Source organism: Xenopus laevis, chromosome 1L (genome assembly GCF_017654675.1).
Source record: "Xenopus laevis strain J_2021 chromosome 1L, Xenopus_laevis_v10.1, whole genome shotgun sequence".
Taxonomy (NCBI): domain Eukaryota; kingdom Metazoa; phylum Chordata; class Amphibia; order Anura; family Pipidae; genus Xenopus; species Xenopus laevis.
The window spans coordinates 83915470-83931207 of NC_054371.1; the positions used below are offsets into that span (position 1 = coordinate 83915470).

The window sequence follows — 15738 nt, forward strand, 5'->3', positions numbered from 1 at the left end:
ATTATTTTTGCATGTAAAGAAAAACTGGATGTTTGTTAGTTTATCCACACAGTTGTGAAAATATAAACCTTGGAGATGTGGCCAGTAGCAATGTTCATCACATGTGAGAAGTGTTTTTCAACATGATTTTTGGTTTCGGAACAAAGAAAGAGTTATAAATCGCTGATTTCACGTTAAATTAATAGTTCAGTTTGAAGCTGAAGCACACTATATTATGCGTGTTACTGCATGTGCTCATGGTGCATTATAGTACTGAATTGCATTAAATTCTTTGTTTTTGTTCTCTTCTTTTAAAGGTCTTAAGAAATGTTGTTGCATGTCATTGTAAGGAACACAGTATGGAGTGAAAGCAGTCATTTCAAGTTTGTAACATACCAAATTGTAATTTGTACAAAATATGTCTATGCTGAACTGTAACTCTGTTTGCACCTGCACTCTGTTTAAACCTGGATTTGTCTTTGTATTTATTTCATAGGAAGACGTTCTGGAAGTTATGGTAAAAGAAACAAAGAATGGGGAACTAGCGAAGCCTAAAACATCCCCAAGAACTAAGGTAAATTATTATAGCATGAATTCAATTTACAAAACATTGTGGAATAGCACATACATATACTATAAAAAATGTATGTTTTTCAATGCTAAACATTGAATCAGTTTATCACAGATGTTTCTGCAAATGAATATCGTTCAAAAACAGAAACACAGTGGTGTGCATTTTCAGGCAATAATTAATGGCCAAGTGAAGTTTGCTCTTGATGTCACTTTGCTATTAAATGTTCTGTTTCTAAAAATGGCCATATACAGTGCAACATTCGGGGCATATATGGCGCTTAAATTACGGACTACCCAACCAATATTAGGCAGTTTAAAAAAATACCATTGAATGAGGACTATATTGTATCGTGGATGTGGTCCACAGGATTATGTGTCCCCTATGATTATGGCCCAGTAACCAAAGGAACACCTGGTTTGGCAGACCACTGGATGGCTGAATTAGACAAATATACACTTGTACAACAACCTTAAAAACAAGTAGAATTTTATTAGTAGGAGCAGATAGTTTTGTCACCAATGTTAATTAGATCATTTACATAATTCTCAGTTAGGAGAAAATATATTAAGTTGTCTATAAATAAGAAGTTTTTATTTATTTTTTTTACTCAAGACTCCTCTGTCCCATTTAATTTAAGAAATTAACCTAGACCTTTGCTTTGAGGTAAAATAATGGTGTACATTTAATTTAATATAACCACATTTAATTTTGCAATGGATGGTTGATTTTAGAAATGCTAATGGATAGTACTCCAGATGTTGCGTAACTACAGGTACGGGATTCATTATCCGCAATCCCATTATCCAGAAAGCTCCAATTTACGGCAAGGCCATCTCCCATAGACTTAATTTTATCCAAATAATCCATAATTTTAAAAATTATTTCCTTTTTCTCTGTAGTAATTAATCCTTTTGGAAGCAAAACCAGCCTATTAGGTTTATCTAATGCTTACATGATTTTCTAGTAGACTTAAGGCAGGACCAGAACTAAGGGTAGGCAGAAGATGCACATGTCTAGGGCGCAAAGCTTGGGGGGCGATAGGCATTTACCTTCCCTGTCAGTTACTCCCACCTCAATAGTGCAAAAATTTGGATGCGCATGCAAACGCTGGTTAGGCAATGCAGCCGGCCAGGTAGACTGGGGCATCCTTAATTTAGATTTAGATCTAAATTAAGGAAAGATCCTTTATCCAGAAAACAGGTCCTGAGCATTCTGGATAACAGGTCCCATACCAGTACAAAATCCAAGATCATGTGGTTAGAATTAAACAAGGAAAACTGGTAGTTAGTGATCAGAAGGTTTTACTCTGTTATGGCAAGCTGACAATGCAGACTTTTTAGTATATGTCAGAAATATATGACTTTCTGTAATATGTGAAACACCTTATTCTTATTATGGAGGTGGTAAATATAGCATAAAAAAGCATTAAGTTATACTAACATGTAGACCTATACTTTCTACCCACATGGGTAGACTCTTTTGTCAGCCTATTTAGGCTACATAATTCTGCACTGTGTACTGCAGCAAATCAGATTAAATATAGTTAACATTTATTTTTGCTTTTAAAGAAGACATATTATGCGCTCATTCGTTCATTCTGTTTCACATCTTTTTGGCTGTACACTGGCTGATAAAAGCTGCCCACATTTCCATTGTATTGTATGCACTGACAGGCCAACCCAACCAATAACTGGCCGAAAATTGGGCAGATATCTATTGGATAAATTTAAAAAACAGTTCAAAAAGGGGCTAATCTGCACTTTCGTGCTGTCCTTTTCAGATTGGTCTCCATGAGGCGAGCCGATGGTTGGCCTTGAGTCAATGATTGATTTAGCCCAATTTGGCCCAGCACGTGGGTGGCCAGATTGGCCAGATTGAGTTTATATCTGCTGTATGATAATAATAATCGTTGGCCTCAGGTCATTAGGATACTCTCATTGGATCTTCGCCTAGAGACATTACAATGTTAAGTGCTTTACATGCTGTATCCTTCCTGGATTTCTGACACTATAATGAATTGTAATGTATTAGTTACTTTTTAGAAGAAGACATAACAGGAATAAAATGCAGGTAAACATACATAGCTCCTTGAGAACTGTTGAATTGTCCCCACTCATTTTAGAATGCTTTATGTGTTCTTTTGGGAGAATACTGTTTCGCTGAGTTTGAGCTCTCTGACTAAGCATTTTGAGGACATTGTGGTGCATATTGTAAAGATTTGCATAATACCACAGATTGAAAGGAAGCTATGATATTCTTTGATACCCAACTTCCTTTAAGCTCACAGAGTGATAATCTCTCCCTCACATTGTTCCATTGTGAAGTGATGGATATAGGATTCTGCTTAACATTGTGGGTGGTGCACAAAGTCTGTGGAAAGCAGTGGGACTTCAAATCTGAGAATCAATAAATTCACAATAGAACAAGGTGAGGGAAAGGATTGCATTACACTGAGCGCATAAGAAAGGTAGTGAATTGGTCTGTGCAAGCAAAGTTTGACTGTATAAAGGTATGTCTGTAAGAAAAAAAAATTGTATTTCTTTTTTTTTACAAAAGCCCAACTTTGTCAAATCAGTAAGAAAATGGGTATATTTTAACCTTATGCTACACTGTGCTACATCATGTGTATTTATCAAGCATGTAATGAATGTGAAGCTGAGTGTAAAATTCTGGTAAAAAAAACTGTATGGCCAATGTAAAAATAACTTCGCTTTTTATACCTCTATTTTTATATTATTCAATAATTTTTCTTTACCTGAACTTATCCCATTGGTTCTTCAGTATAAATATTGAGTAAATCAAAATATATAGTTTAATAAATGAAACCTTGAAAATGCCATTACCTTTCTTTCAAGCCTCATTGTCTATAATGGATTAGGCCAAGTCTGAGGTGGTCTAACTTATGGTGAACATTATTTGATGAATAAATCAAAATATTCACCTTAATAAAATAAACCCTTTTGTAACAAATTTTGTAATGGATTGTGCCTGCTGATAACAGAAATGGCAATGGATGGCGTTAAAATGTTTGAGAAATAATTTTAATAATTGTCCACTTAACTGTTGTCTCATTGTTATCCCGTTATAGGAATTTGTTCTGGGTGGAACAGCCAATGAAACAAAGAATGAGGAAATCGATAAACCTAAAACTTCTCCAAGACCTAAGGTAAAATGAATTAAGAAAAACGGACAGATTAATTTGTAGCATAAATTGGGAAGCCACATACTTTATAATTAACATGTAGTGTAACAATAATTGTTACAGATGAAGAAGTTATCTAACTGGCAGGTTTGAATTGAATGTGTTAACTGCAGAGGGAATGGGCTACAAACAGCCCTCAGCCTGAGATATCGCAAAATCTCTACATTTTCATGCAGTAATTTACAAGCCAAGGATGCCTCATTAGGCCTCTTGTTTAAGGCAATTAGCAATCAAATGTCATATGTATAAAGTTTCTTAATCTATTGTATACAGTGTGAAAGAGCTGGCGGCATAAAAAGAAATCTGCTTTTTGTAATATTTTCCTCTAATCCAAAAACATGTGACTTGGTTCACATTGGTATTTTGTGATAGATCACATATATTGACATCACTTCTAATTTGTTATTGTGCCTAAAAAAGTACATTGCTCACTTTTTCAGTGTGTTTATTGCATATGAATTTTTATAGAATTGTTCTATTGTTATAGAAGGGTTCTTTGTTCAACCCACTCTTTTCATTGTATTAGCTTCAGGAACATATTCTAGATGCACTGGTAAAGGAAACGATGTGTGGGGAATTCAGTAAGTTTAGAACTTCCCCAAGAACGAAGGTAAAATGAAGAATACATTTCAGAACCCAACATACATTAAAGTTACTGAAACAATGTTTGCATTACAAAATGCTATTTAATTGGTAGTTGTTCAATGTACTGCATTTATTCAATTTATAATAATGCAAGACATATATTTTGCAATTCACTCTTATCGGTGTACCAGGGCCCATAGGTTGCCAATGATTCAATTCTGAGCTACACAAGAAACATGTTTGTTTAGAGTTCATATAGTTTGTCTTGTTGTTTCAAATAAGCTGAATTACAACTAAATAAACCACTAAAAATAATGCACACAAGCATGACTTTTCCTTCAATCACATTTTATCTTGATTTTCATATTTATGAAAAATCGCAGATGGGATAATTGTGATTAAGAGTTGAATGCTGAAAACACACCTGTTGACATCTGTGGCATCTTAGCAGGATTTTTTTTTTTTATCATCACCATTTGATAAATTTTGAAAAGTCACAATAATAATTTTAATACTCTTGCCCCTTAGTGTGTGTAGTGCAAAAAATTAATCAGGAGATCATTTTAATTGTATATTGAACTCTGTTTTCTCATTTGCATAATAGAAATTTCTTGTGGACGGAATAGCAAAGGAAACAAAGTACGAGGGATTTGATAAGCCTAAAACTTCTCCCAGAACTAAGGTAAATAAGCAAAACTGTTGAATTAATTGGCATCATATTTTGGGATACACTATTCCATAAACTCTGCAATGATTTGTGATGGATTATTACTAATTGTTCCCCAAAAACACTCTAGGTCGCATCAAGGACCAAGTGATGTAGTGGGATGTTTTCATTTGTAGTCAAAATTCTAAATGCCCCATGTAAAATTATTTCTTCTGTTAATTCCAAAGGGAAGATAGTGAAAGGGTTAAGTGTAAGAATTGTTTGTGAAGGCACTTGCCCTTAAGTAACAAGCGCATTTCTCAATTTACATTATTTTCTGTGGTTGTACTCATAGGTGCCCATTCTTTTTAGTTTGGACAACAATATAACATTTCCTAACTGGACTGCACCTAATGCTGGCGATAATTGCAGAATTTATATACAGATCAACCAATTTGTTGTGGGTCAATAGATTGGTGCTGTTGCAACAAATATAAGCGTGTGTGTGTGTATGTATATAGATAGATAGAGATAGATAGATAGATAGATAGATAGATAGATAGATAGATAGAGAGATAGATAGATATTTCTATATATAGATATATATATATATATATCGTATAATTGGTTTATCGTGCGTAAACAGTGTTGTTTCTGTTCCAGTCACTAGTTGGCACCGGTAGGTAGAAGCAATGCAGTTCTCCTCCATGGAACTTAAGAAGGGATTTCCTTCGACCAGAGAGTCTATACGTTTGGCTACACTTTAGGTGGTGGGAGGCCAGTAAGGAAGGGGCCAGTGACCTTGCCAGACAGAAAGCCAGTAAAGAGGGAGACTAGGACACATCACATGTCTGTAAGCTTAAAGAAAAACTATATCCGCAAAATGAATACTTGAGCAACAGTTTATATCAAATAAAGAATCTTATCAAACTGGAATATATATTTAAGTAAATAGTGCCCTTTTACATCTTTTGCCTTTAACCACCACTTGGTGATGGTCTCAGTGCTGCCTCAAAAATCACTTGACCAGAAATAATACATCTCTATTAACTGTAACACGAAGAAGTGTAGACCCAAAAGACATCTCTGTCTGTTAATTGGCTCATGTGACCTAACAAGTATAGTTTGTTTATGTTTGTGTGCACCGTGAATCATACGATCCCAGGGGGCTGCTCTTATTTTTTAAAATGCCATTTTTCTATTTATGATTACCCAATGACACTAAAAAGTATATTATTATGAAAATGGTTTATTTACATGAAGCAAGGTTTACACATGAGCTGTTTTATGCAATATCTTTTTATAGAGACCTACATTGTTTAAGGGGTATAGTTTTCCTTTAAGAACTTTATCATATAGCATTCAAGGCTTTTGCCAGTGCTGCACCCCTTCTTTCTTCCATCAGACCTACCCCACTGAATCATTCTGTTGCAGAGGGAAAAGGTCATGCGTTGTGAGTCACCTTCAAGCTGCAGTTGTTGCCTAATAATGTATCAGTACAGATTGTCAGGCAAGAATTATGTGCCAAGGGCTACTTTCAGAGTTTCCCATTGCAGTTACTGTAGTCATGTGCTTTATTTTAATAGGTTTCATTCTGCTAATTTCATAGATAAAGGATTTTTTTTCCTGTTCACCTATCATATACGTAAGAGATAAGAGCTCAATTATGATGACCACAGAGCAGGTTGGCTTTAATGACCTAGCTTCTGATGTGCCTTGCATCTGTAGCTGCTCCTTTTAGCACTTGATGAATGGTGTGCCAATAAGCGGTGCATATGGTTGCCCATGGTTCACCCATGTACTGCCACCAATGTTTGCACACTGACGGTGTTGGATGCAATTACAGGGAAGCAAGGTGCATTATTGGTAAACAATTTATAATTTCCCCCCTGTTTTTACCACATACCCTGCTCAAATAAGCTTACTATAACTAATAAAAAATATATTTCATAGCTTCTGAGTATTAATGTGTCGCGAAAAAAAATTACTGTTAATATCATTTTACATTTTTTTCTTTTTTCATTCACTCCATAGGAAAATGTATTGGTTTTAATAGGCAAGGAAACCACAAATGGGGCACTCAGTAAGCCTAAAACGTCTCCTAGAAGACAGGTATAGTAAACAATGTTAAAGTACTTTAATTATCTTTTTTAGTATTTACCATTGGAATAGCCTGACATTGTCCCTGTGTCTATATTTATAGATAAATGATGAAGACAATGAAGAACCTAGTTTTTCACCAAGGACAAAGGTAAGAAAAGAGATCAATATTCTGTCCTTGTGCGGCACATTGCTATGCACTGAATAATGGAAATGTAATAAAATAAAATGTTTGTTACGAAAATTGTAATTGCAATTTGGGAGTCGGATCTTATGTCTTAGAAAAAGGAATTGTGTATTGTAGGGTGCAAATTGACTAGTGATTAGTGAGTATTGTGCATCTGTTAACTAGGCATGTGTGTTGAGGAGCATTTAAAGAATTGTGTGGTCTGGCAAACTGAAGCTAGTCATATTCATGTATGGTATCCATTATCCGGAAATCCATAATACAGAAAGCTCTGAATTATGGGAAGGCCATCTCCCATAAACTCCATTTTATCTAAATAATTTAGTAGACATAAGGTATGGTGATACAAATTATGGAAAGATCTGTTATGTGGAGAACTGCAGGTTCCAAGCATTCTCTATAACTGGTCTCATAGCTGATTAGGAATCCTTGCTTCATTTGGTCTGAAAGTTTACCTCCTGAGCTAATAATGAGGTGGCCCATGCAGTATTGCTTACCATACACCAACAGCCTAAGGTGATCCTTGACTGGGCCCTGATTGTATATTGATCAGGCAGGCCATTGTTTTGCTTCCTTGAGGTGGCTAAACAAATTACAATTACGATCTTACCTGTTATCATTTGTAATTTTCACTACGAATGATAAGAGCTGGACCATCTGCTCCTCACTACATTTTTTCACTTGTCTCACTGTATGTTCCAGGCTGTCTTCTTCGCTCCTCTCAAAGCCACCGTCTTTTTCACATCATCCAGAAAACCTAAAAGTCTACCTTTTGGAGCACTAGAACATTCTAACAGTCTAATCTTGGTACCTACTGGATAATGCCTTTACCTTGTGCACCTTTTCCCCTCCAATATTTGCCTGTATGTTAGCCACCCACCCAGCCACTTAGACTGTAAGCTCTATGGGGCAGGTACCTGCTTCCTACTGTATCTCTTACCACATGGCATTTAAGCCCTGTGTCCTTATATGAGCTCTGTGTATATTTATTGTCTGACTTGTCCTCCCTGTGTGTACTTTATATATATTTTACTTTTATGCATTGTACCGCTCTGTGGCTCCTTAACAGCGCTTTACAAATAAAGTTATAGATACATACATCAGATATACAGGTAGAAACAATAGAATTCTACTGCTATCTGATTCAGCAGTATCCGTTTGTAGGTGTGGCTTTGGCTTCAAAGGCAATTGATTAGACGACCGATATCCAAGTCTTTTGCAGAAATTGGTTGCCTCATCTCCCGCAGTACACGTACTGAATATCATACAATATAATTTGGTAAGATAATATCTGTGTGTACATGACCACCTTTACACAGCACCATTGGCTTCCAGTTCAGTCACAGGAGAACCAGCTGATTACAGTGTATGAAAAGGGGCTTCCTCATCTGAAGTTGCACCATACATTCTGCAATTTTTCAGATATTTAAAAAATCAGTCTTTACTCATTCACTCATTGGGGACATTTTCTTACTGCTGAGGGATAAAAGTATTATTGTGATTGTGTGGTTATGTGATTATACGGTCGTTTATATTCAGATCTTTGACAACCAGACAGAAAACTTTCCAAAACTGGATTGCCACATTCAAATTTATACCGATTGCAATTCTGTATAGATTTACAGGGTTCACATTTTACTGGCCTTAGGCCACTATAAAAAAATCTTTTATACAGGTATGGGATCTGTTATACAGAAACCAGTTAATCTAGAAAGCTCCAATTTAAGGGAAGGCCATCTCCCATAGACTCCATTTTAATCAAATAATTCACATTTTAAAAACAAATTACTTTTTTTCTGTATAATTAAAATAGTATCTTGAACTTAATCCAAACTAAGATATAATTAATCCATACTAGTGGCAAAATAAAGGATATGATAAATGTACTGAATGTATAGATGGCAGTTGTCCTAACTTCCAGGGATAGTCCCTGTTTTTCATCAGTCTCAGAAAAATTTTTAAGCATGAATTTTCAAAATTCACCAACCTAGCAGCAATATTTAAATCTTCTCATAAACAGAAATAATTCCAAGGACTGCTTTCAGCTATATTTAATAAAAATAGTGCTCAATATACCTGTAGTACAAATAGACCCTTGGATAGCATGAATGGCAGGCGTAGTTATCTATAAGGAAGCATTGGGATTTCTTGAGGTTATTTTTGTGCTTCAAAGGATATCTTACCCACACAACTGTTTTTAATTCCAATTGCTACTTGAGTCTACGTAAATATTTTTCTGATAACAGTGTGAGTCCTTCAGGCAAGAAGCAGTTCAGGACCAACAAGAGACTAGACAATCGGTGAGGGCAAGGATCTGGAACAGAATGGAGTGGAAGAGAGGAGGTGTACAGACAGAACAGGCTGAAGCAGGCAGGCAGGACAAATGCAAGGATGATTGCTCAAGCAACAAGAATGCTAATACTCAAGCCAGGAATTGATACTGAAGAAGGGTTTAATTGACTGGCCCTAAATAACCAATAACGCTGCAGGGATCTAATGAGAAAGGCAGAACAGACCAGAGTAACCAGAAATCATGTGTATTGGCTTCACACAAGGGCTCAAGGTGCAAAAAAAGTGCAAAGAATAACTGTATTAATGCATAACTGTAGAACCTTGGCACCCCCCCATAACATCATTATCATTTAGGCATACCTCCCAACATTTTGGAAGTAAAAAGAGGGACACGTAGCACAGCCATTTTTTTGACCACACCCCTTTCTGTGACCACACCCCCTAATTACCATGTTTGTTTTACAAAATTTGGCAGGTTATGAAAGTTTGAAAATATTTCTCCTTATCTAAACTGTGTTTTTGTGTCTCAAAAATGTTACAAAGTATCTTATTTGCACCTGTTAGCTGTTCTGGGCTCTCTGCTAAAAGCCAATTAAGTGAGAAACTTTGTTTCTTTTTCTGGCTGTTCGGTGCATAGAAAAGAGGGACTTTCCAGTACAAATGAGGGACTGCGGGTTGAGCTGTCAAAAGAGGGACTGTCCCTCCAAAAAAGGGACAGTTGGGAGGTATGATTTAGGTAGTAAGTGATTCCTATTGTGTGATATCATTAGCCTAGTTTCCCGTCTCTCATCATTCTAAACTTGAACTAGATTCCACCTACATACAAGTGTTCAACAATAAAACACAATAGTAATTTCTAAAAGGCAAGACAGGGGTTCTGTTGTTTGGCAGAAAGGAATACAGTGAAACATTAATTTTACATTAACTGATTTTAGGTTTTCCCTTATTTTACACCATTTTTGTGGTCCCACCTTTATATTATGCTTATTACATATCCCTTATTTTATTCTTTGCGGGATTTAACACAGTATTGTCCACAGTATTATTGAGAGGTGGGGGGTTCTCTTATATAAACCATATCATAGATTTGTTTATCCATAATACTTTACAGTTGTATGACTTAATTATTAATTAATTAATGAAACATCCAACCTGTGTTTCTCGAAATAAAGCTTTCAAAACCATGCACAAATTGTAGGAAAAAAATCATTGTATTTCTTTTTTCTGATTGAGATAAAGCAGATTTTCAAAGATCTCAAAGCTAATGTATGCGCATAACTCCTGAACAAAAGTACACAGTGTTTGAAAAGCAGGAAAAGCACAAGACATCTGTCTTGCTATTTACACCGTAGCAGCCATGAGGCAGGGCTTTTGTTAGTCACACTGGAAAAATATTAATTGAAGGGAACAAAATGCCATTGTTAGAAAGCAACGTTTAAAAATACATTATTCAATAGTGTGAATTAGCTGTGATTTTATTTTTTTATTAGAATTACTTTCACTTATTTAAATGCTGTGGGTTGGTTTTTACACTACAGGTATTGTCTAGTTAGCCAGAAAGCTCAGAAATACAGGAAGACCTTCTCTCATAGCGTCCATTTTAAATAAATATGTCATGTTTACTTTCTTTTCTTTAATATTAAACCGTAATCTGTGCGTGATGAGTACTAAGATGCATAAATCGTCACTAAACAATCCTACATTTTTTACATTAAAATTAAAATTTTCTACATTCAATTTTTTTTTAGAAGCTTTGTGATCCAAATTCTGGAAAGACCTCTTATCAAGGAAACCCCACATCCCAAGCATTCTAAATAATACCATACCTGTATATGTATGAAGTGTACTGTATAGAGCTGGTTAACCCTTCTTTGGTTAGAAGAAATTAGACAGACAAAATCAGACAACAGCTTATCTGCCTGTGTATGGGCCCTGTTAGATGGCCTATTCAATCAATATCCGGCCAAAAATCAAATATATATCAGACAGGTTTAAAAGTCCCTTTGGGGATGAGAACCACATTGGCACATTGATGCAGTCCTCTCACAACCTCTCTCACGAATTGCTTCCTATTCCCACTTTGGGCCAAATGATCGGATTTGCCCTGTATCGGTCAGCACAAGGTGGCCATATCAGGCAAACAGCTTTTTACCCACTTGGTGTTTCTGCATCTAAGTTTCAATTAATAAAACCCTGTTACAATTAATAATCATACTCATACCTGTACTATATATTTATTAGGTGTGAAGCGATATGTCTGTTTTTTAACAAATATTCTGTCAACCAAACTCTGGAAATTATTTTAAGCTATTGGCAAATGATGGGCCACTGACAATTGACGATGCAGTGTGCAAACTTGCCACTAGGCTGTTTGTTCGCCATTTGTTTTGTATACTTTCTCCAATCTCCACTTTGTTTTCACTTTTTCTTTTTTTATATTGTTGACCTTGGCATTTTTTTAAAGCATCAAATTATAGGTTGATGGATTTGTTTGGGAAAAAATGTTTCTGTACTTGAAGGCAAGCTGCAGCCTTGAATTCCAGTTATCAGAGTGCACAGATGAAGTACAGCATACTGAAAAAAAATTACTAAGATAAAAAATAATGGGAAAACTACAGATCTGAAAGAGAAAATGGACAACACGTTTTCTTTATTTTTAACTGTCTTACAACTTACAGTTTACTGGCATGGTACATGGCTAGTTAACAATAGAAACAGACCCTAATCTATATTCTGTGTGAAATATCTTCTTTTTATGTTGCACTGCAGTGTATGCCTATTTGTCCAAGTCTCATATTGCAGTTTGCTGACAGTTTGTCTGGCGTTGTGCTTCCCAGATGTCTTACCTATGAGAAGAGGTTCTTCATGTAAAAGATCATTCTCTTCATCTTTTGACACATTTTTGTTTTTGTAGCTTAAGCCTAAGAGCAAGACCCTGCTTCAGGAATTCTCTGTGCCTACGCCAAAAACATCAGATGGCAAACCTCAACCCAGCCTTCATGTGAGACCTCGAATTGACTTCTCTGAGGACATGGACTTGTTAGATCGCCTTTCTTTTGTAAACAGCAGTACAGACTCTCTGCACAGGTAGGTCCTCTCCTTCTTAACTACCGAGGTATATATGCAGGGCAATGTTTCACTTTACATACAGTAGGTAAAAATATGTAATGATCTTTGACTAAAGGGAGACCTTACTGGAAGGCAGTATTTTTTCAAAACACACTCAACTCAAAAAATCAGCTTGTTGATCCATGTAGTCAGTTTACAGCAATTGATTCCTTGATAGAGATTAAAATATTGTGTATTACAGATGCAGTTTTTCAGCAGCAGGAGAGAAATCATCAAATATTATGTGCTATCCCATATCCTTCTCCTTGTGTGTATAAAAAAACATAATTTCAGATCTGAAATCTGCTGTCTATCTTTGATACCTTTTGACCAAATACCTTGCATACTTCTGGCATACATACATTGCCTAACACAGTTGTATTGTCCCCTTCTTATTTGAAGGGGACAATACAAGTCATATAGTCTACAAACGGCAGGTAAACATTATTTTATCAAGAGATTTATCTTTGCGGTATTTGGGCTGGATAAAACATAAGTGGCCTTATTAGCTACCAGCCACATTGATAGCCCTAATTTCTGATTGACTGCTAAGAAAAACATATTCTCAGCACAGGAACTATTATTTCACAGGCAAAGTATGCAGTTCTTCATATACTGTATAACTAGCTGGCTGCCTCACATAACATGTCTGTCACAAACAGTACCGCTAAATCTAGTCAGGTATTCAGTGCTGGTCTGCCAAATTAGATCAGAAAAAAATAACAAAAATCCATATTTTTCTTAGAGGATGTAAAGGCAAAAAATAAATTCCAATTTTTAATTTATGAAAAAGAAATCTATCTGCAATTTACTTCAATTAAAAAATGTGTACCATTTTTATTAGAAACCTGATTGTATGCAGTGAATTTCCCCCTTTGTTTTACTTGCTCTGACTGCTGCGGATAGGAAACTTCAGACGGTCCCTAACTGCTCTGCAGGGAAACTGATCATACTTTCACAATGGCAGGGGGAGGGACTTCCCAGAACTCGAGCAGCTTTGTTCGTTTCCCTGTAGAGCAGCCGGCGAAAGTGTAGAGATTGGTATCCGTAGACCCAGTGCAGTCTGCATATTCTGATTATTAATCAGTCTTGCTGTATCAGCTTCTATGGCAGAAATTATTTGATTTGTGCTGTTTTGATCATTTATGATGATCCCTAAGCTTAACCTCCCAACAGAAGCCCAGACCACACTGAGCATGTGTTTAGTCTTGGTCTTGAAGAGATGTTTAACATAGTTACAAGATGACAGCCCCCTGCGGCCTACTTTGAAAACATAAATCATTTGTTTAATTAGGATTCTGTTGCAGTAAGTTCATGTTTATATTTAGTATACAAAATACAGCATTTCTAGCATTATTCTATTTTAGACTTTAGTTCCCCTTTAAAAAGCTATAATCTGCTACTATTCATCACTCATCATCGTGCACTAAATGACTTGCCCAGTAAATTACTGCAAAGATAATACAGGTATTTTGATGACAGTGGAGTTTCACTTAGAAATGTTATCGTCTGTGTATCGCAGTGGGACGCAACCAACAGCTAGTAGCAGGCATAGTGATTAATGTCAAATGGCCTGTGTAATGTAATATGTGATTCAATTTTTAAAAAAAACCAAAAAAACTTTATGGGGCATTCACTGTAAGGATAATGCCACACTGGACTGTTTCTCAGCCTATGCAGCCTCTTTGCTTATGTCTTCTGTTACACTGGCCTGGGTACAGACACGTGGGGCTCATTTATCAACACTGGGCAAATCTGCCCATGGGCATTAACCCATGGCAACCAATCAGATTGCTGCATTCATTGTTCTACTTGCAGCTGGCTTTAAAAAGCAAATCACTGATTGGTTGCTATAGGTAACTGCCCATGGGCAAATTTGCCCGGTGTTGATAAATGAGCCCCACGGAGTGAATTTCAGAGCAGAAGTGCATATTGGCACAGAAATCCACTCCCTGTGTCTGCACCTGGGCTGATGAAGTGATTCTGGGTGCAGACAGAAAACAGCAGATATTAGTGCAGGGGCACAGTGTGGCATTACTTGAGACTCCGCTGTTCCTCTGCACTGAGAGGCACAACATGAGTCTGCATGCAGACACACTGACTGGATATTTATGCATAAACGCAAAACTATGCATTTGGGTTCCATTTTCTGCTCAGTGTGTCTGCAGTCAGGCTGACCAGTGCATTGGCTTCTCCCCGCCTGCAGGAGAAAATGCAGGTGGAGAGAAGCTGAGCCTGCACCTCATTATTTGTGTTTTGCTTTGGAAGCTAGCAGACTGCCAGATAACAAGTTTATCATGTTTGACCCAAACCCTTGTGTACAAAGCACAACCTAGTGAGAGATTTTGTATCACTAAACACACATTCTCAGAATAGCTATGTTGACATTGCTCATGGATCAGTATACATACGTGTGTGTGTGCTCTGTACATCAGGAATCTTTAACCTGTGGCTATGCAGCTTTTCCTATGTCATACATTTTAGCATAAAAGCCATGTCACATAAGTTGTTTTCTCCTTCTGCCCCAAAATTGTTGTTCATTTACAGCCATGTCATAGACAGGGCAGATTTTGGAGCACAAATGCAAAAGTATTCATTTTTGTTCCTAAATCTTCTCCCTGTGTGCACTAACAGGCCCATGCCATGTTTGTTGGTGCACAGTGATTTCAGGGCAGAATGAATCTGATAATCATTTTCTCTCCCAACTGACCACCAGCAAATAACTGGGATTAGTCACCCCCTTAGCATATACTGGGTATATAACTTCAGTGCATGAAAATAACTGCCCCAGACTGATACTGTCAAAGAGCTTGCTCAGAACACATTTGTACAATAACATGTTAATATGTGTTGGTACAGAAATCTGAAATCTCTCACCACCCAGAAATCCTCAACACACAGACAATAAACACTCTATGCAGATACTGCCAAAATGGACCCATTTTCTTTAAAAATGCTTTAAAGGAGAACGAAAGTCTTCTGCCACAGCTATAGTCACTGCTTAATAATGGCTTTTGACTTTTTTCAATTACTTTGCATTCAACCCGCCCCGTTTGTTCCCACCC

The 15738-nt window shown here is 36.6% G+C and overlaps 1 protein-coding gene across 9 annotated transcripts in view; it reads left to right on the plus strand.

The window, feature by feature from the left end:
• The window catches only part of fam13a.L (family with sequence similarity 13 member A L homeolog), a 129381-nt gene that overhangs the window by 51280 nt on the left and 62363 nt on the right, over nucleotides 1-15738 (plus strand). For 8 of the 9 annotated variants that reach the window (XM_018244044.2, XM_018243894.2, XM_018244290.2 and 5 more), the window contains 6 exons: nucleotides 476-553; nucleotides 3642-3719; nucleotides 4945-5022; nucleotides 7021-7098; nucleotides 7190-7237; nucleotides 12480-12652. In XM_018244044.2, coding sequence (XP_018099533.1) covers nucleotides 476-553; nucleotides 3642-3719; nucleotides 4945-5022; nucleotides 7021-7098; nucleotides 7190-7237; nucleotides 12480-12652 — 533 coding nt within the window. 9 annotated transcript variants of the gene reach the window in all.